Raw genomic sequence first — 22500 nt, forward strand, 5'->3', positions numbered from 1 at the left:
TGAGAGCTACCACCTGATTAACCTTTTATTCTTCAGAACACGAATCTATTTTGGTCAGATAACCCTAAGAATTAAATGGAAAAGGAACTGGGGCTTCCCTGGTGGCTCAGTGGTAAAGAATCCATCTGCAATGCAAGAGAGGCAGGAGACTCGGGTTTGATCCCTGGGTTGGGAAGATCCCCTGGAGGAGGACATGGCGATCCACTCCAGTATTCTGGTCTGGAGGATCCCATGGACAGAGGAGCCTGGCAGGCTGCAGTTCACAGGGTCGCAAAGAGCTGGATACAACTGAAGCGACGGAGCATGCACACAAAGAATTCTCATCCTTATAGTTTTCAAGTCTGAAATTCCATCAGGATGCAACACTACTTTTAACTCACTACTTTGGTAGGAAAGTGTAGGGTTAGTTTGAAACTGATCCATAGTAGCTTTTCATTTATCTCCAGGGAGACCTGCACCCATGGTACTTTCCAGCGTTGATAGGAATGAAATGTACCGGCTGGTGATATATAATGTGCTGTGTAAAATATGAAACTCCCTTGAAGGTAATATGGACTAGCTTGTCTACATTATTTCTGAAAAATATATAGACTGTTAATCTGCACCTGGTTTACCTGGTTACATGGCCTATTTTGTCTATAAGATTGGTAGAATATAAAAGACCCCTTGGTGAAAAGGGAACCCCTGCACACTGTTGATGAGAATGTGAATTGGTAGTCATTACAGAAAAAATAAGGAACTTCCTCAAAAAATTAAAAATAGAATTAACATATGAGGTAGCAATCCTAATTTTGGGTATAAATCCAGAAAAGACAACAAATCAGTATCTTGGAGGGATATCTGCCCTCCCACTTTCAAGGTAGCATTATTTTATAATTGCCAAGATATGTAAACAATCTAAGGGCCTCCAATGGGTGAATAAATACAGAAAATGTGATATATAACATGTATCAGTGAAGTGAGTGAATGAGTGAGTGAAGTCATTCAGTCGTGTCCGACTCTTTGTGACCCCATGGACAGTAGCCTACCAGGCTCCTCTTTCCATAGGATTTTCCAGGCAAAAGTACTGGAGTGGGTTGCCATTTCCTTCTCCAGTATAAAATATAGTAATATATATAATGTTTCATATTCTATAATGAAATATTACTCAGCCATAAAAAAGAAGAAAATCTTGCCATTTGCAATAATATAGATGAATTTGTAGGGCATTATGCCAACTGAAATAAACCAAACAGGGATGGACAAATACTGTATGGTATCACTCTTATGTAGAATCTTAAAAAATGGCCTATTACACTGAAGCAGAGAATGGCATGGCGGTTGCCAGGGGCTGCGGGCAGGAGGAAATGGGGAGGTGTAGGTCAAAGGATACAAGCTTTCAGTTATAAGATGACTAAATTCTGAGGAACTCATGTACAACATGGTGATCAGAGTTACCACTAATACAGTAAAGTATGCTTGAGATGTGCTGAGAGTAGGTCTTAGGTGATCTTACCACACACACAGAGTTAACTATGTAAGGTGATGAAAGTGTTCATGATCTTGATAACCATTTTACAATGTACAGGTATAGCAAATCATCACATTATATACTTTAAATATTCTTACTATTACTTAAAATTTTTATTTTTTCAATTATTCCTTAATAAAGCTAAAAAATTAGGAAAAAGAAATTATTTATTGTTTTAAATCTAAAAAATAATAAATAAAAGATCCCTTGGTACATTTTCGTTCTGGAGGCAAAGTACATCCTATACAACTGGGGGAGGATGAGAGAAGTTGTCCCTGGGTGTTCAGGACCAATCTGAAGCTGCCTGATATATGTTGTCTCTGCTTCTCTGTGTCATCTGCCTATAGGAACTCTTTCTGAGTAAGCTGTGCAGGAGTCTATTAAATCTTTTCGGTTATCTGTCCCAGTGTAATTGCTGCATGAAGGGAGAGTTTCAAGAGCTTCCTCTTGACTTTCTCTTACCATCCAGTTCAGTCACTCAGATGTGGCCAACTCTTTTTGACCCATGGACTGCAACACGATAGGCTTCCCTGTCCTTGACAAACTCCCAGAGTTTGCTCAAACTCATGCCATTGAGTTGGTGATGCCATCCAACCATCTCATCATGTGTTGTCCCCTTCTCCTCCTGTCTTCAATCTTTCCCAGCATCAGGGTCTTTTCCAATGAGTCAGATCTTTGCATCATGTGACCAAAGTATTAGAGTTTCAGCTTCAGCATCAGTCCTTCCAATAAATATTCAGGACTAATTTCCTTTAGGATGGACTGGTTTGAAGTCCAAGGGACTCTCAAGAGTCTTCTCCAACACCACAGTTCAACGGCATCGATACTTTGGTTCTCACCTTTCTTTATAGTCCAACTCTCACATACATACATGACTACTGGAAAAACCATAGCTTTGACTAGATGGACCTTTGTTGGCAAAGTAATGTCTCTGCTTTTTAATACGTTGTCTAAGTTTGTCATTGCTTTTCTTCCAAGGAGCAAGTGTCTTTTAATTTCATGGCTGTAGTCACCATCTGCAGTGATTTTGGAGCCCCCCAAAATAAAGTCTGTCATTGTTTCTATTGTTGTCCCATCTATTTGCCATGAAGTGATGGGACCAGAAGCCATGATCTTCGTTTTCTGAATGTTGAGTTTTAAGCCAGCTTTTTCACTCTCCTCTTTCACTTTCCTCAAGAGGCTCTTTAGTTCTTCTTTGCATTCTGCCATAAAGATGGTGTCATCTGCGTATCTGAGGTTATCAATATTTCTCCCAGCAATCTTGATTCCAGCTTGTGATTCATCCAGCCCGGCATTTCACATAATGTACTCTGCATGTAAGTTAAATAAGCAGAGTGACAATATACAGCCCTGACGTACTCCTTTCCCTATTTGGAACCAGTCTGTTGTTCCATGTCCACTTCTAACTGTTGTTTCTTGACCTGCATACAGATTTCTCAGGAGGCAGGTCAGGTGGTCTGGTATTTCCATCTCTTGAAGAATTTTCCACAGTTTGTTGTGATCCACACAGTCTTTGGCATAGTCAATAAAGCACAAGTAGATGCTTTTTTGGAACTCTTTTGCTTTTTCTATGCTCTAATGAATGTTGGCAATTTGATCTCTGATTCCTCTGCTTTTTCTAAATCTAGCTTGAACATCTGCAAGTTCATGGTTTATGTACTGTTGAAGCTTTGCTTGGAGAATTTTGAGCATTACTTTACTAGCATGTGATATGAGTGCAATTGTGCGGTAGTTTGAGCATTCTTTGGCATTGCCTTTCTTTGGGATTGGGATGAAAACTGACCTTTTCCAATCATGGGACCTCTTCTGACTTTCCCAAATTTGCTGGCATATTGAGTGCATCACTTTCACAGCACCATCTTTTAGGATTTGAAATAGCTCAACTGGAATTCCATCACCTTCACTAGCTTTGTTTGTAGTGATACTCCCTAAGGCCCACTTGACTTCACATTCCAGGATGTTTGTCTCTTATCATAGTCAGTTTTATTTAATAGGTCAGGTGGTCACTAAAAAAAATCCTGCCATTGTTCTGTATACATTTACAAATATAAGGGGAATAATCATAACATGGGCTTGGTGTCTACTATGCCTATTTTAGAACTTTAAAAGAAAAACAATTAACTTACCTTAACTCTGTTTATAATGTGTTCTTCATCCTTAAAAAATAGCATTAGCTCAGAATTAGTGTCCAGTGTCTAGCTCAAAAGTTTTAGATATATTCTTTTTGCTATTGTAGCTACCTAATTAAATAAGTAATTATCTCAGAGGGGAAGAAAAGAAATTCACAGTGTGCATTGTGGTATTATTTCTGGGCCCCAAGGTCCATCAGTTCAGCTCAGTCGCTCAGTTGTGTCCAACTCTTTGTGACCCCATGAATCACAGCATGCCAGGCCTCCCTGTCCATCATCAACTCCCGGAGTTTACTCACATTCACATCCATCGAGTTTGTGATGCCATCCAGCCATCTCATCCTCTGTCGTCCCCTTCTCCTCCTGCCCCCATTCCCTCCCAGCATCAAAGTCTTTTCCAATGAGTCAACTCTTCTCATGAGGTAGCCAAAGTACTAGAGTTTCAGCTTTAGCATCATTCCTTCCAAAGAAATCCCAGGGTTGATCTCTTTTAGAATGGACTGATTGGATCTCCTTGCAGGCCAAGGGACTCTCAAGAGTCTTCTCCAACACCACAGTTCAAAAGCATCAATTCTTTGGCACTCAGCCTCCTTCACAGCCCAACTCTCACATCCATACATGACCACAGGAAAAACCATAGCCTTGACTAGATGGACATTAGTCGGCAAAGTAATGTCAAAAGTAGTAGCTTTTGAATATGCTATCTAGGTTGGTCATAGCTTTTCTTCCAAGGAGTAAGCATCTTTTAATTTCATGGCTGCCATCACCATCTGCAGTGATTTTGCAGCCCCCCAAAATAAAGTCTGACACTGTTTCCACTGTTTCCCCATTTATTTCCCATGAAGTGATGGGACCGGATGCCATGATCTTCATTTTCTGAATGTTGAGCTTTAAGCCAACTTTTCACTCTCCCCTTTCACTTTCATCAAGAGGCTTTTTAGCTCCTTTTCACTTTCTGCCATAAGGGTGGTGTCATCTGCATATCTGAGGTTATTGAGATTTCTCCCGGCAATCTTGATTCCAGCTTGTGTTTCTTCCAGCCCAGCGTTTCTCATGATGTCCTCTGCATAGAAGTTAAACAAGCAGGGTGACAATATACACCTTGATGCACTCCTTTTCCTATTTGGAACCATCTGTTGTTCCATGTCCAGTGCTAACTGTTGCTTATAGAGCTTTCATTCAAGAGGCTGTGGGTCTAATCCTGGTATATAAAAAGAGACCAGTACTTTCCACTCTCCATTTCGGTAGCTCAAGTCAGGACTGTGTTTATCAGCTTTAGGATATTTTTTTTTTCTCATACAAATAAATTTCTAAGTAAAATGGGTACTCATTAATTTGATTCCAAGCAATGTCATGAGCAATGAATCACAGCCACAGATCTTTGTAGGTGAGGTCATTCTAATGAAAACGGCAGTGTGGCTGCGTATCATGGTCAATATACCCAATCTCCCATTGAGCTGTCATAACCTGATTTCCCTCACCCTGGAAACAGTGCATTTCCACTGAAGCCATGGTGCTCATTTCAATGATAATATTTCCCACCAGCACTCTTAACGTTGGGATATAATTTAGTAGAGAACTTACAGAATCTATGGCATTTTCCTCCATAAATGGTTGGTGAAGGAAAAATTTTCAGGTCTTTCTTTGGGAACATAGTTCAGAGGTGAGACATACAATATTGTATCCTAGAATCCTTTCTCTGAAAGACTTTAAGTTACTTCCTTTAAAGTAAACTAAAAGTAAGTTTGCAACACAACTTACTTTCCAGTTGGCCAGATAGTCATTAACTAAACCAAGAAACTGTTAAATAAAAATATACCTAGTCACCCATGTGGACTCTAGAGGCTTTGACAAAACAAAAACAAAAACAAAAACCCTCCTTGACAATTTTATTCTTTATAATATGATTGTTTCACCTTTTTCATTCAAGAGTCCCCAAACTCCATTCTGAAGGAGAAATGATGTACCTAGAGTTTGGCTGACATAAACTAGCAAACTCGGTTTTTTCAATGTAAACTAACAATTTCTGCCTCTGTGTGTGTGTGTGTATACACACATGAGCCTTCTCAGAGCTTGAGTTTTTAATTTTTGTCTCCCAGGATATGATGGGGTATACTTCTAATTATAGATCTGTGAATATTATGAGATGTTGAATAAGAAAGAACTTAGTCCACAAGCTACTTTCTCTTCAAGGAAACGACCTTGGGCAAAGAAATAACATGGTCTTCAAGCAAGGGAAAATAGCTACCTCAGACAAAGGACGGACATTTTTCTAAGCAAATATACCTCAGTGGGAGATGTGTAGGAGGGAATTCCAACTTTAGGTTGCTCAGAGTCTTCCGAATATGCCACTGTGATCCCAATTCCATTGTTAAAATGTCACTCTTTTCTCATGAATGCCCTAACATTCATATGGGGGCTCGTCCCTGGCTGCAAAATCAGCTCTTAGTGGAATTAACTCACTTGACTTTTTTCCAGAATGGTTATATAAAGGGTTTTAGTCCATGTTTTGAGAACAGAACTTACTATTTTGATTTTGTCATTCTCTTGTTTGTATATATATATTTTTCTGGCCATGCCTTCCACGTATCCATGTAGGGTTTCAACAGCTGTTAGAGGAGTGCCTGTGTGTGTGCTAAGTCGCTTCAGTAGTGTTCGACTCTTTGCGAACCAATGGACTGTATCCTGCCAGGCTCCTCTGTCCATGGGATTCCCCAGGCAAGAATACTGGAGCGGATTGCCATGCCCTCCTCCAGAGGATCTTTCCAATACAGGGATTGAACTGGTGTCTCTTACATCTCCTGTGTTGGCAAGCAGGGTTTGTTTGTTTGTATTTTTAACCACCAGCACCACCTGGGAAGTGTGTCTTCAAAAGCAGGCACTCATCCTCAAATGCTTGAATTCCTCATTTTCTCATGAGGCCCTTTGGTGGTAGCTCCATGATTTGTTGGAGTTTCACCCTCTCAGTTGATAATTACTGTTTCACAAAAGTTGTCACAGCTTGCTGCTTCCTTACAAAACTATGAACTAAAGCCTCATTACTTTTCACATTAATGTAGGTGGCCAATCCCAAGAATCTTACATTTTCCTGAAGACCATTTCCCACTATCCGGCCGCTAGTACCAGTATTTCTATCAGTTAGAATTCAATCCCAATGAATGGAATTTACTGTGCAGTTAGTCCCCTACCTACGAACCTTTAAGTTTTGAACTTTGAAAGATGTGAATGTATGTTCACAGGTCTAGTCACATAAGTTAGTTCACGTGTCTGCATACATTGTCACATGTGTGGTTGTGCTTTTGTGTACTTAACTGTAAAGTACTGTATAGAATACAGTAGTACACTATCTTTATTTCAAGCCCAGGAAGTCCAGAAGCAAGTGTAAAAGCAACAGTGATGTTGCTGGTACTGGTAATAAATGCCAGCTATTGAACTGTACTGCAAGATTCCTTGGTGGCTCAGACAGTGAAGAATCTTCCTGTAATGCAGAAGACCCAGGTTTGATCCCTGGGTTGGGACGATCCCCTGGAGAAGGAAATGGCAACCCACTCCAGTATTCTTGCCTGGAAAATCCTAGGAAAGAGGAGCCCATGGGGTCGCAAAGAATCGGACTCGATTGAGCGACTAACACACACACACTGTAGGATTAATAATGTTTGCTTTCTTGTGTGTGTATGTTTGTTTTTTATGTATTATTTGTGTGAAAAGTATTATAAACCTACTATAGTACGATTCTATATAGCTGATCTTGTTAGTTGGGTACCTAGGCTAACTTTCTTGGACCTAGGAACAAATTGGACTTACGAACGTACTCTGGGAAAGAAACTGATTTGTATGTAGGGGACTTATTTTAATGAAAATTTACTGTGAATTGATCAAAAAGGAATGGACAGGGATCTGAAAAATAAGGGCTTGGAACTGGCAAGAATCAATGCAGATTCTGAGACTAAGAAAGTAGAAACTACAACAATGATCTAAAAAGCCCAAAACTGGCCTTGCTTATGTCATATTCTGCTTTCTTGGATAGAGGAGAATAGAATACCTAAATCTGCCCCCCTGGACTGTGTCTAATGGAAAGTTGTCATTTTCTTAAGACACATTTTCAGAAATAAGAAAAGGATGCAAAAACAGCCAAGCTACATCCAAATTTTTGGTTGTACACAAAAGCTCTTGCAGGGGATGCACACAAATGACAGCGTATGTCAGAGGATTCCTAATAACCAGCCCACATACAGATAAATTAATTTGATTCAGATTTTTAGAAAATTATTTTAGTTCATTTTTCTACTACAAATTTAAGACAGGTAGTTTGTAACTTGGCTATTATGAGTTCATCAAGGCCTCCGTGTCACTTTTCACCAGTTTTTATACTTGTTCTATATTTTCTCTTCCTCTATTTTATACCCTTTAATTTTCCCTTTGTCTTAATTTAGTATTCCATTCCTAAGAAAGGTTCAGAGGATGACAAATAGCACATATATTTATCTCTTTTAATAAAAATGTTTAAATAACTAAAACAGTAATATTAATAATAGTGATAAAAAAATAGGGTAGGAACTGTCAGTGGATGAGGGATTTTTAAAACTGTCAGAAGATACACAGTGGAAGGGAGCAGAGTGAAAGGTAAGATAGTAAAGTGGCTGAGGATAATCGTCTAACAAAACCCTGGCGTCACTGCTCAGCATCTACAGGGGAAGAAGAGTTGGAGAAGTGGGGCTGAAAATTAGGGGAAAACTCTGAACATGATACAGTTTAACTGCTCAACACCCTATGTAACCCCCTCACCCCCAGGCAGAGAGCAGGAAGGGACCCTTTAAACCACAGCACATTTAATAAAGACTTCCAGTGAAATTTCAAGGGGAAGTTTAGGCTCCAGGTGGACTCCTTGTTACTCTGGCATAGAGGACACAGCCTGAGCACTGATTCTCTAAGTTCTCATCCTAAAAGAAACTGAAGGAGATGCAGCTTGTCCACCTTATCCACAGCTCTGGAGACTCTCACCTAAGGAAGAAACTTGGAGAACAGTACTATTCAAACAAGGAAGGAAACTTACACAGAGATACAGATACAGATACAGATGAATCAACATCTTTAGCACTGATGCTGAATCCACCCCCCCCTTATTTTCTAAATTCCATAGTTGAAGATCTTGATTTTTAGCACTCATATGACTACTCAAAATAAAGATCATATTTTCCAACTGCTCTTTAAGCTAAAGATGACAATGTGATAAAGTTCTTGCCAATGGGGTGTAGCAAGAAACCAGGCATTCATCTTCTTGGAAAGACTATGGCATTATTTCCAATTCTAGGTGGGGAAGGCAGAGAAAGTAATGAGAGGAATTACATATGGAAGAATCAGTTCTAGGCACCTCTGTTTATGCTGTTAGTCATTCAATTAATTAAAAAAAATATTTTTGAACACATACTATCTGTGAACTCCAGTATCATTCCAGGGAATTCAGAGAAAAGTAAGGCAAAAATAAGAGCTCTTTGCTCTTAAAGAGATCCTAATCTTTCCGTGGAAATTTACTCATATAAACCAAGCACCACACAAAGTAATGGGCTTCCCTGGTAGCTCAGTTGGTAAAGAATCTGCCTGTAATGTGGGAGACCGCCTGCAGTGCAGGAGACTTGGGTTTGATCTCTGGGTCAGGAAGATTCCCCGGAGAAGGAAATGGCAACCATTCCAGGATTCTTGCCTGGGAAATCCCATGGACAGAGGAGCCTGGCAGGCTGCAGTCCCCATGGATCTGCAAGGGTTGGACACAACTTAGTGACTAAACCAACTCATGCAGAGTAACACTTTTAATAATGAAAGTAGGCCAAGGGGAAGGAGTTGAGAGAGAGAGAGAGTTTCATTCTGTGAGGCTGTTGTAGAGTCCTCAAAGTTTTCAGAAGGGTCAGTCTCTAGATAGTTACACCTGAAGCTGGCATCTTTGTGTTGCAGAAAACAGTGTTTCCATTTTTTGCTTAAACCAGTTTGAGCCAGGATTCTGTCACTTACAAATAACATTCTCTGAGCTTCTTAGCTCTATGAACTCTCTGCTAAGGAGTGGAGAAAGAGAATAACCAAAGAACTGCCAGTGAAAAACAGCAAATAGGAGGAATAAATCCAAAGTGGCTGGAGGAACCTCCTAGAAAGCCACACTGGGAGAGCCGCATGCTGGAAGGAAGGTGCATGGAATTTACATACCTCAAAGCTGAAAAGGCAGGAAGAACTTGAACATAATTCACACAGTCAGTCACCTGTGGAGCTGTGTTGTTTCTGGAAACTGAGAAATGAGTTCATGAGAACAGAATTCGAGGGGTCCCATGGAGCCCAGTCACAGGTAGTCACAGTGATCGACTGAATGTATTCAATATAATGTAAATTTACTTGGTGGAAGTAATTCAGTAATTTATTGCAGCAAATTAGATGTTGGAATGAAAGTGTGGCTATGGTTGTTATGCTTGTAGTCCAAAAAGAATCGATTTATGATTAATAGAATGGTGTGAACAGTACAGCTGACTCACTTTCTTACAGTCCATGACAGTAACCAATGAATAAACGCTTAGCTTTCCAGCACATCTATATTTGCGGAGTAATAAGCAACAAGCTTCACTGTCTTGCCCTCTATCTGTATGAGACAATGAGCCAGAAAGTTCACTTCCTTATATTTACATGTGAGAGAAGGGGTGGAACCTTGGACTGCGATTAACTGGCTGAATTAAGTGGGTGTAAATATAAAATGCCGAGTTTCAGAGGAAGTTTTAAAATATATATGTAAAGACAGAACGCAGGGAGAGTCTATGAAAGAGACCTTGAGTTTTTAGCTCATCCCCACTCAAAATTGGATTCCCTTTCTGAAAACAGGACTGGGAAAGGTGTTTGCGTGGGATGAGAAAAATGGTTCTGAGCGCAACAGAGGCTGAGGAAGATGAGAATGAACGAATTATCCAGCCGGATAAAGTGGGGGTCTTGGGGGTCTTGAACGCCAAGCTGAGCGTTTTTCCATCAATGTATGGACGATAGGGCAATGTTGCAAAATATTGAGAATGCAGTGCCGTGAGGGAAATGATTCAGGGCGGCAAATTAAAGGTCTCTTGGATGAGGTGAACTAATTTCTGCGAGCTGTCTGAGAGCCGTCTGGCGGGAAAAAGCTGCCGGGTGTGGACTTCCCCAGCACTGTGCGCACTAGGCCCCGCCCCTGAGCCCGAGGAGAGTGGAAGCTGCACCAATCCAGAATCTCAGTTTAGCCTAACCACGCCCCTTCCGCCCCGTCCCGCCCCCTTTGTATCCCTGGAGACGCTCTTGCGTCCTCTCTCTGCGCCTGCTCCGCAGTGTCTGGGACCCACCGCGGGAGGAGAGGGCAGCGCCGGCGCCCAGCACCTGCCACGGGTGAGGGACACACTTCGGCGGAACAGAAAACCAGAGTTGTTCCCCAGGACCAATCCATCGAGATTCGTGGCGGACTCCAAGAAGTAGATGGGTTCTTTTTCCAGGCAGTCCCTCCTCTGACCCATACAGACCTTCCTCAGTCAGTCGAGCGACAAGCTTACTAAGCCATGGCCCTCGCCATTTATTTCAAGAAATTCATAGAAGGGGTAGCACAGAAAGACTCTCTCCTCGCCGCCCAGTTTACCCTTTGAGGGCAGTGGAAAAAATCAGTTAGTCCTGTTTAGAACTGGGTAGGAACTGAGATGCCCTCGGTTTTGGTAGATAATCAAAGTTTGAGAGATCACATTATCACTAATGTCACATTTATATAAGAATACATGGATTTTTGTTGTTGTCTAGTCCCTAAGTCGTGTCTGACTTTTGGGAAATCCCATGGACAGTGGAGCCTAGTGGGCTACAGACCATGGGGTCCCAAAAGAGTCCCAAAAGAATATATCAATAGTATTTCAGATGTATTGATATTTCATTGAATTAGTGATTAGTTTCTCCCATAGGAGCTATGCTTCGGTTTTTTGTTTGTTTGTTTTTTAATAAGTCAGCTGTCATAGCAGGATTCTTTTTTTTTTTTTTTAAGTTTATATAACTACAAGTAGATACCTGGTGTTTTGTGGTACAAATAAATCTTATTTCATGATTTGGAGCAGTGAGGGGAGTTAGTGAGTTAGTCTGTTGACTAATTTTTAACTTTTTCTCTTTTCTCCTTTGTTATTATTCTTTGCTTCCAAATTTTCAGGCTGAAGTCTGTAAACCTGGAGAGACCTTCAGCAGTAATCTCCAAATGTAAGTCGAGTGAAACATGGCCCACTTTCAAACACTTTTCCTGCTTTAAGTTATGATTTAACTATCAATGCATGTCAGTTAGCAGGAAATGTGTGGTTTCTATTTATTTAACAACCTATTTACCTATCATAGAATGCTAAATGTGTCCAAAAATACAAGGGATAAACACTGACTTTTTATTTTATGTGATTTTTTTTTTTTTTACTCTTTTCAGGAGCAGATTACTGACATTTCTTCTGTAGTTTTCTTTAAACTTTCATAGTAAAAGAGCTTGTGATGATAATATGAAAAGTTCCAATTCTTATCAATGATCTTGTTGATGATGGTAAAATCCTATTTATTTTGAACTCTCTTGTGACACATGATACGTTTGCTTGCTGTGTGTTTGTTGGTTTTATTTCTCACATTTCAGCTTTTTCCCCCAAGGTAACTGAATTCTGGAGATAGTGGTCAGCCTCAAACATAAGTTACTTCCCAGGTAGCCTGTGTCTATACAACTCTAGGCTTCCCTTTCCTTTGTGTTTCTTGATAAGGGTATCTCTGGGGATTGTGGGGGAAAGAGGGTTACTCTTTGAAGAATTTTACTTGGGGGCTAGAAACTTAAACTCACACCATGGGACACATTCAGCCTGATCCACCCCTCTCAAACCTTTCATCCTGTATTTCTCCATTCTCATTTGTCTTTGCATGTGGGGGCCAAACTTAGAGATTGTAACTGTGATACAGGAGCCAACCTGGAGATCAAAGAGTCCACCAAATCTCCTCTGAATACCAACAGTGGAATGGCTTAAGGCAACCTTTTGATCTTTGTCTCAGCTCCTGTGGTGCCTAGAGTACACTGCCCATTTGGTAGCACTAGGGGAGCTGCCTCTGGGTCCCCTAACAGACAGCTCCACCCTGACCTCCTAGGGCTAGGCTCACTTGGGTACCAGCCAGGGAAGTACCTCTCATTATTCTCCCTTAGGTACCCGTCCTGCGGTAGCACCCACCATGTGTGGTGTGGAGCTAGGAGGACCCTGATAAAGTGTCAGTTGTGAAGGATGATGGGTTCCATTTCTGCTTCAGGCCTAGGTCAGCCACTCCCAGCTCTAGTCCCATTCCTTCTGGATGGAGCCCACTAGAAAGTGGGGAACATTCTCTAGTCCACACCAGGAAAATGATACTGTTCATATTAACAAAGAGCAAAAGGCTTTCTTCACTCAACAGGTATGATTTCAGCCTGAAATGACAGGCCCCTAAGTGTGCTTGCATTTTTTCTCACTTATTTTCCCCTTGGTTTGCTTCTGTATGCTAAAATGCAGCTATTTTCTACTCTAAGAACATTCAGCAGAAATAAGACTGAACTGATCAGACATGAAAGAGATGGTGATTACTTAGATAGGAAAATAATATGTTACAGGATCCTTTTACATATTTGATGCATTTCAAATATTATGTGTGTCATAAAATTTGGTTAAACAGCTACCTATTATGTAAAACAAAATATCTTTACATAGCCATGTATGGATTGTGAAAAAACAAATACCCCTTTCCCAACAGGCATAGTCTAGGGAGGATGTGGGGCTTAGAGCAGCGAAGGGAGCCAGTCACATTTCACCCTAACTTTGAGCTTAAACTTTCAACATAAAATGGTTGAGGGATATTTTTTCCAGCACACAGTTAATAATTTTTTTCCACTTTATCATTCAGCTCTGACCACCCCCCATTCAGAGTTGTGCCTTGAGGCTTGCCAGCAGGGCTTGCAATACTTACATTAAACTAAATTTAAGAGTAAAGGTGCTCCTGCTGCTAATGTTCTTAGATCAGAGGAGAGCAAAATGAAGGAACTGGCAGCTGAAACTTTAATGGTTGGAAACGTTGACTCAGATTAAAAAAAAAAAATCACAGTTGATCTGTGTGACAAAGAAGACATGTTCCTCTCCACGTCTAACATGTGCATAAGATTTTATTAGATGCTTGTATTTTCTAGCAAAAATGGTCTAACCCAAGTAAACATCAGTGAGGATTAATTTTATGTCACAACCTGGTAGGCCAGCTCTTGGGAGGCTTATACACGCCTTGCTGAAATGTGTGAGATGGCACTGAGTTTCTGGGGTTTGGTCCCTCTGTGTGCGGGCTAAGTCGCTTAGTCATGTCCGACTCTTTGTGACCCCATGGACTATAGCCCACCAGGCTCCTGTGTCCATAAGATTCTCCAGGCAAGAAGAGGGTAGCCATTCCCTTCTCCAAGAGATCTTCCTAACCCAGGGATTGAACCTGCGTCTCTTATGTCTCCTGCATAGACAGGTGGGTTCTTTACTACTGGTGCCACCTGGGAAGTATATTTGGTCCCACTGTGTACAAGTATCTGGGTCTTCCTAGTGTTTGAAGAAATTGCAAGTACCTTTTTTTGGTTTTGAAGCTCCTTGAGAAACCCTTCAAAGGTCCCTAAGATTATGCAGAGATCACTTCTGCCCGATGCCTTTGGTAAGCATAGGGGCTGTCAGAATAGAGTCTTCATTTGTCAGGGAAGGAATGTTCAGACTGAATCAAGCACAGGCTTCCTTTCTTTCCCTTTCCAAATCCCCTGGGGGCAGACAGGTCTGGGTTAGGAGCTGAGATGGCCCAGATTTGCTCTGATCTGCTCCATAACAGCTGAGGACTCTGCAATGTAGAGTCTTCACAGCTTCTCTGAAACAGGCTCACAAGGAGTAGGATTGAGGAGCCTTTGTCCACCAGGTCTAATTCTGCCTTAGCTTTAACTTCTCACTACATGTGAGAAGTTCTCACTACATCTCACTCTATACAATATTGTCATTTAGTAAGTTCTGTTTATCTAGTTAACTCAACAAGTTGTATAACATCTGATCAGAAAAATACAATTTTTTAAATACAAAAATGTTAAGTAAACTTTCTTACGAATTTATTTTATATAATACATTATGTTTCTTAAATGTTTGTTTTGGAGGAGATGACTGGCATTTGCTATTTTGACAGAGTGCTTTAAAACTATAACTGTATAAAAATAAGTAGACCTTATGTTTCAAGAATCATATCATACACTAAGAATCTGGGCAATGTTAGGATTCTATAGACTTCCCCAATGGCTCAGTGGTAAAGAATCACTTGCAGTGCAGGAGACACAGGAGATGCAGATTTGATCCCTGGATCAAGAAGATCCCTTGGAGGAGGAAATGGCAATCTACCCCAGTATTCTTGCCTGGAGAACCCCATGGACAGAGGAGACTGGCGGGTTACAGTCCAAAGGGTCACAAAAAGTCAGACGCAACTGAGCACGTACACACGTGCGTTATATCTAAAACATGACACTTATCTCCATTAGAATTTTCTCTTTATCATGCACATAATTATTTTCAGGCCAAGGTAATTTTTTTTTTTCAGAAGCACTAGACTGCCTATTTCCACACTGAATTTCAAAAGACTTTTCCTAAAATCTCATTGCTTTTCCGGCCTCCATCTTGCCATGGCTTCGTACACAGCTCTAGAGGAATAGGTTGTCTCTGCGGGCCACAGGCAGTCCTACCTTGAGTCTGACCACATCTCTCCACCACCTCTACCTAAACCACCATCCTCTGTCATCCAAATTTCATAGCAACCTCCAGCTGGTCTCCATGTCTTCCTTTCTGCCCTCTACAGTCTAAGTCCAAAAGAGATGCCAGAGTACTTCTTTCAAGGTAGAAGTCAAACTGTGTCACTCCTGGGCTCAAACCCTCCAATCAGCGTAAAAGTCCTAGGTTTTTAGGGTAATCTTCAAGACCTGTATCATCAGAACACCACCAAATTTCTCCTTAACTTCTCTGATGTCATATTTTTCTGCTGTTATTCATCCCTGGCTACTGGTGAGCACTGGGTCCTTTTTAGTTCCCTGCTTGATTTTCAGCTATAGATCCCATCATCATCTGATCTTCTGTGTTATTTTTGCTTGTTTGTGTATTGTCTGTTTTCCCACCATACTGACCCTATAATATAGATTCTGTGAGGCTAGAGATTTTTGTCTTTTTGTTCACTGCCTCATCTTTAGCACCTAAAATAGTACCTGGCACTAAGCAGTAGCTTAATGCATATTTGTTGATTATATTTAAGGCCCAGATTGATGGTGATTTACCCTAGGTCACACAGATAATAAATACTGGAGGAAGTGATTTAGAACCTGAAACAAGCCTTGCTTATGGGTATGTGACCCATAATGGTAGAGGTAGAAGTCAAATGGTAGAGGTCAAAACTTGTGGAGATAGTGGTGGTAGAATCAAGAGGCTCTGGTCTTCTGAATGCCTCTCCAACAGGAGAAGGTGAGTTCTTTTGTATCTGAAAGTGCTTGTAACATGTGACAGTTTTCCACTATAAGTCCATCAACATCATGCCCACACTTCTTCCTTTTTGGAATAAGATTTAGATAACTTGATTTTATAGATCTACCTTCATTATGGCTCACTTACTTTCTCCATTGTGGCATATTGCACTTCCCAAAGATAGCCACAACAATATCTTCCATCCCACATCTTCCTCTTACAATGTGACTTCAATGCTTTCCCCTCAGTGGTGAGTCTATTTCATTAGCCTTAAATCTAGGCAGCCTATTTTTACAATGGAAGTCATGCTATGTGACTTCCAAAGCCAGACCCTGGGAATACAGCCTCCACTTGGCTTTTCTCTGGGTACTTGCCTTTTCTCTGGGTACTTGCCTTTTCTCTGGGTACTTGCCTTTTCTCTGGGTACTTGCCTTTCTAGCCCTGAGCAACCACTTAAGAAGTATGAGGCTGCCATGCTAAGAGGAAGCCCAAGCCATATGAGGAGGTCACATGTATGTGTTCTGATAGATAGCCCCAGCTGAGGTCCCAGATAATAGCATTCACCACCAGATATATGAGTGAAGACCTTATAGGTATTTCCTGTTTCCCACCACTGAGTTACCCTTAAACTTCTGAGTCTACTCAGCAGAGGCCCCAGTCAAAATGGAGTAGGGAAAAGCTACCCCCACTGTGCCTTCTCCTAACTCCTGACCCACATAACATGAAAGGTAATACATTGATTGTTGTTTTAAGCAATCTTTTTTAAACCACTACACTTTTAAATTGAAGTATAGTTGATTTATAATGTTTCAAGCATATAGCAAAGCGATCAGTTACATATATCTGAGTATATGTATGAGGTGAAGTGAAGTTGCTCAGTCATATTCGACTCTTAGCAACCCCGTAGACTGTAGCCTACCAGGCTCCTCTGTCCATGGGATTTTCCAGGCAAGAGTACTGGAGTGGGTTAACATTTCCTTTTCCAGGGGATCTTCCCAACCCGAGGATTGAACCTGGCCCTCCCATATTGCAGGCAGACGCTTTACCGTCTGAGCCATCAGGGAAGCCCCTGTATGCATATAATATATGTATACTCTTTTTCAAATTATTTTCCAGTATAGGTGATTACAAGATATTGAATATGGTTCCTTGTGCTACACAGTAGATTCTGTTATTTATTTTATATGTAGTAATGTGTATTTGTTAATTCCAAATTTCTAATTTATTCCTCCCCCCTTTCCTTTTTGGTAATCATAAGTTTGTTTACCACATCTGTGAGTCTGTGTCTATTTTGTAAATAAGGTAATTTGTATAGTTTTTTAAAAGATTCCACATATAAAGATTCCGCATTCCACATGTATCACATATAAGTGATATTATATGATACTTGTCTTTCTCTGACTTCTTCACTTGGTATGATGATCTCTAGGTCCATCCATTGTTGCTGTAAATGGCATTATTTCATTCTTTTTATGATTAATATTCCATTGTGTATGGAATATTATCTTCTTTATCCATATCTTTTTTATCCATTCTTTGCTCAATAGACATTTAGTTTGCTTCTACATCTTAGTCATTGTAAATAATGTTGCTGCAAACATTGGTGCATATGTTTCTTTTTTATTTAGAGTTTTCATCTTTTCCAGATATATGCCCAGCTGTCTCCTTGTTGAGAATTGTTCTTAGCATTTAGCACTTCTAAGGGAAAGCCTTTATTTGTGAGAAAGTTTTTAGAAAACAGCAAAGTATGGACAATTTTAAGTTATTGTTTGTAACAGGAGAGCAAAGCATGAGTATTTGAAATCCATAGCTGCCCTAAAAATCTTCACTTTTTAATTGCAACCAGCTCTACTGACGAAACCCATACCAAAGCTCCTAGTTGTCTGAATCTTCAACACATTTATCAGATTTTCTCTTCTCTACTTTGTGGTGGAGATGCAGACAAGTAATAAATTGGCAAAAGGCAGATAGTAAGAAAAATAATGAGAGAAGCCACCTGCAGTATTCACTCACTGAGCTTCATGCCTGAATAACAGAGCTAAAGATCTACGCGCAGAGGCATTCTCAGCTCAGATGACTGACTATATCTCTAATAATGTCTTAAAAGATTCTTGGAATGATTTACTGTTTAAATACTGTTTCCGTTTATTTATTTTTTTGGCAGTCCAAAATGACTACCCTGCCCCCGCTGCCCATGACACGCCCAAAGCTTACGGCCTTGGCTAGACAGAAGCTGCCGTGCTCACCAAGAACAATTCCAAGGTATGTGACCCTGGCTTTCTTTTTTTTTTTCTCTACAGAAGAAATTTCTTGCAGTAAGAAATGTCAATAACGTATCTCAGTAATAAAAATTGTTTAAAGACAAAGTACATTTTTATATTCAGAATATTCAAATTTGCTGTTTCAGAAAGATTGATAAATCTTATTCAAAGATTAAGAATATATTTATTTAGCAGGCAAGTGCTCATTTGGTCATTTTATTTCCTACTGCCATTAGATTGTGGTTCCTGCAAAGCTTTGGAAATACATTTCCTTTTTAAAATATGTGTGGAAAAATTGAAAGCAGAAGCTTTAGGCGTGAAAGTTGTATGGCATCTAAACCACAAGATCCCGATCCTGATTTCTGTTTACTCCGAGGGTAAACTAGCAGTCATGATTTAGCGCCTGAAATGATCCTAGAGCTTGAAAATACATCAGACCTCCCTTGCCTGTGAATGGCTGCTGAATTCAGGGAGTTTTCATCTTGGGCCGAAAACCTGCAGGGCAGGAACTTGATGTTTTTGATTGTAATTATGCATATTAACTAAGACTGTGTTACTTAGAAGTTTCCACTTCTAGTTTTATTGATTTTTAATTATGCACATATTATTTATCAACATAAATAATTTGCATATGTAGGTTTGATTATCTTTTTATGCATGCCTTTCAATTCCTACAAGGCATAATGATCAAAGTATTATGAGACTGCTTTGTTCGAAGAAGGACCATACCTACAAAGCTCCTGGACCAAAATAAATACCTTCAGCTAAACTGGCACCAAAGTTCTTTCGTAATAGAAATGAAATTTGTAGAAACTGTAAAATAGAATTGCAGAAAATTATGTCTACTTTCAAATAATTTGAAAAGCAACATTTTTGATAGAGGCATAACTTCGGTATATACATTCTTATTTTCCATCTTCCTTTTGGACAATGTGAAATATTTGCAAAATCTGAAAAAGCTAGCTTCTTCTTCCTGTCATTTTGTAATAACTGAGTTTATATTTTCTTTTCAACATGAGCAAAAACAACTCAGTGTCACATCCCTAGGATAAGACAGATTTTAAAGAAAGAAAAATTTGAATTCTTTTTATTAAAGAAAAACATTTTTATCATAACCATTTAAGACAAATTTTTTAATCAACATTCTCCATTAGCTTCTGAATAAAAAGAGATACTTGTATATCCTGTACTTCAGTTGTCATGATATGTTAATAGTCTGCTTATTCTTAAAGGTGCAAGGGGTACGAAGAATGAATATATTACATGTGTAATATATTTCTCATTAAAGTCTTCTTAAAATCACTTTCAGCTTGAACTTTTAATAGTAATTTGAGTTTTATGTGTGATTTTTAAAAACCACTCAAACAGAATGTCAGAGCAAAATTCTATGTTTTCAACGAATAAATTCAACACATTTGTATCAAATAGGGGTGTTTTAGTTCACGATACTGTGCTGAACACAATCTGACTTCTGTAGCTGGAAGGTTGTAAGAGAACATAAGTAAAATGGACGATCTTAAAAGTTCTGAGGAGAAAACCCCATTTATTTAAGAATGTAGACTATTTTAGTGTGTTGGAGTTTTATTTGTTTACATTCTGAGTTCAGTATTCTTCCCTTTTTCCATTCAAGAAAGTTAAAAATTTGAAATTATCAATGAAGAGCCTAACTCTGTAGCTCTTGCAGAACATTTATTATCTAAGATATTATACCCTGAATATTCCTGTTCTCCTGATGGCATTTTATATGTTTGGTAGCTTTTCACCTCGATAAGGCAGTTCTTTATTATTTATTTCTATTTCATTTAGGTCTGAACTGATCAAAGAAAAAGATGACATAGATCATTATCTGGAGGTGAATTTCAAAGGATTGTCAAAAGAGGAGGTTGCTGCGTAAGTATATACCTCTTAAAGGTACTTTAATATAAAGTTTGTTTTTTTGTCTTGATTCTTTGTTGAAATTTCAGTTTTCCTGTGCAGTTCATTTTTTCACTGGAACATGGCATTTAAAAATTAAAGCTCATATTAAATAGTGATAAGTCACGTCTATTGATCTCATACATATCAAAGTCATTAATTTTATGACTTTCAAAATTCTCATATTTACTAAGGTATTATACTATCGTATTTGCAATATTTTAGTTAAGTCTGTGTCATTGATTGCTTAATAGCTTCCATTTTAGGGTATATTGCCTCCATGGGGGAAAAATGCTTTAAGAGAAAGAGTTGTGTTATCTTTTTTCCTGGTGATTAAAAAGAAATCCCTGACTAATGTATATTTTCTCTCCCATCAAAAACTTATTAAAAGAAATAATGGATCATAGTTAATTGGTTAATTTAAAAATAATTCCATGTATTTTTTGAATGAACAATGTAAACTTTGCCATTTTACTGCTAGTTAGAACCTAATATGTGGTCTGAGTAAAAATAGTATAAAAATCCATGTAAGTTAGTGAGAAATAAATAGAAACCTAGAATAATAGCTAAACAGGTTTAATATTTCTTACCTATAGATGTGTTGGCTCTGTTATTATCAGATTTTTAGATGTAAGTATTGACAAATAGAAATCTTATATATGCACATGCATCTTATGGAATTTATTAGATGGCTAAAATATTAAAATATTTTATACAACAAATGCTTTTAAAAGAGTTTGTCTATGTATATTATCTAGTGCTGTGGGATTCCATTGAAGAGGTATTCCTATTGATGGTTTTTGTGTAGGTTTTCATACAGTTTAAAATTCGAAGTCTCTTGATACATTTCATTAGATACTTGTCAATGTGCATATAGCATGGAAAAATGGAATAGTTCATTCTATCCATAGCCACTTTATTTTATAGAGTGACAAAATTTACAGTAAATACAATCATTGTCTTCCTTGGAGTTCTATTGACTGCCAAGTGTAATACCTGGGACCTTTGGTTTTTAAATACTATTCTAGTTGCTAATTCATTAACTTTCCATGATAACCTGTTGGATAAAATTAAAGGTCAATATAGTCTGATGGTGTGATTCTTTCTTAAAAGAAAAATATATGTGAGTGATATTTTCATTTTGATTTAAATATGGGATATCTAAAAAAATAAATATAATGACTAGCTATTAAGAATTAGGAATTAAATTTGGAGTTAAACTTAGGCTTCACTTATTTAACAAACTAGACACCTTTATACTTAAAATTTGCTTTCAGTCTGCACTGAAGAAAACATTATTCTTAAACAGTCCAGAATAGGCTGTACTGATGAGTGTTCTCTTACAAATATTTTTTTCACTAAAGAAGTGAAAGTGAAATTGTTAGTTACCTAGTCATGTCCAACTGTGTAACCCCATGGACTGCAGCCTGCCAGGCTCCTCTGTCCATGGGATTTGGCAGGCAAGAATACTGGAGTGGATAGCCGTTCCCTTCTCCAGGGGATCTTCCAGACCCAGGGATTGAACCTGGGTCTCCTGCATTGCAGATAGATTCTTTACACAAAACAAGTAGCACTGGGTAGTTCTCAGTCTTTAACATTGAATTCTACTTAAACCTACCTACACTTGAATACTTTTTTAGATCAGAGCTCTTCCCTGAGATAGTGGGTACAAATCTTAGTAGGAAGTTTTTGTACTTGACTCTCTATTATGCTTCTGACTGATACACATTTTAAACCTTGCCCTAAACAAACTAATTGAATAGCATGTAAAGGACAAAATCGATTTCAGCATCTCCCAGCAATACCCAACAGATGCCATGAGGAATTATGCATATTCCAAGCAATTTCTGCATACAACTTTTAATCAGCCATTCTACTCTAAAAAGATGAAAGATAAATGCAGGAAGCATTTATTAAGTGCCTACTTTATATCTAATACTAGGATTTTCACAGAGTGAGAAACAGTGTTATTTTACTGTAAAATATTTGGTCTCATCTTTATCTTTATTTGAGACAGTACAAGTAGGCAATAAATATGCAATGAATGAATACTGATTATACTGTGAGATGTAACCTAGAGGTCTGGAGAAAAATCAGAGAAAACTAAGATGTTGGATAAAACTTGCCAAAGAAGACATATTCCAAGTTTGGCTCCTTATCTGTTAGCATTGTATAAT

General features: G+C 38.9%; 1 protein-coding gene across 1 annotated transcript in view; it reads left to right on the forward strand.

The window, feature by feature from the left end:
• Positions 1-10958: 10958 nt before the first annotated feature.
• TTC29 (tetratricopeptide repeat domain 29) overlaps positions 10959-22500 on the forward strand; it is a 261987-nt gene continuing 250445 nt past the window's right edge. The window contains exons 1-4 of the mRNA XM_040250416.1: positions 10959-11019; positions 11813-11859; positions 18313-18410; positions 20216-20299. Of these exons, the coding sequence (XP_040106350.1) occupies positions 18319-18410; positions 20216-20299 (176 nt within the window). The 5' untranslated portion in view covers positions 10959-11019; positions 11813-11859; positions 18313-18318. The remainder of the gene's footprint in view (positions 11020-11812; positions 11860-18312; positions 18411-20215; positions 20300-22500) is intronic.

The sequence above is a fragment of the Oryx dammah genome, unplaced genomic scaffold (assembly GCF_014754425.2).
Source record: "Oryx dammah isolate SB20612 unplaced genomic scaffold, SCBI_Odam_1.1 HiC_scaffold_12, whole genome shotgun sequence".
Lineage (NCBI taxonomy): Eukaryota > Metazoa > Chordata > Mammalia > Artiodactyla > Bovidae > Oryx > Oryx dammah.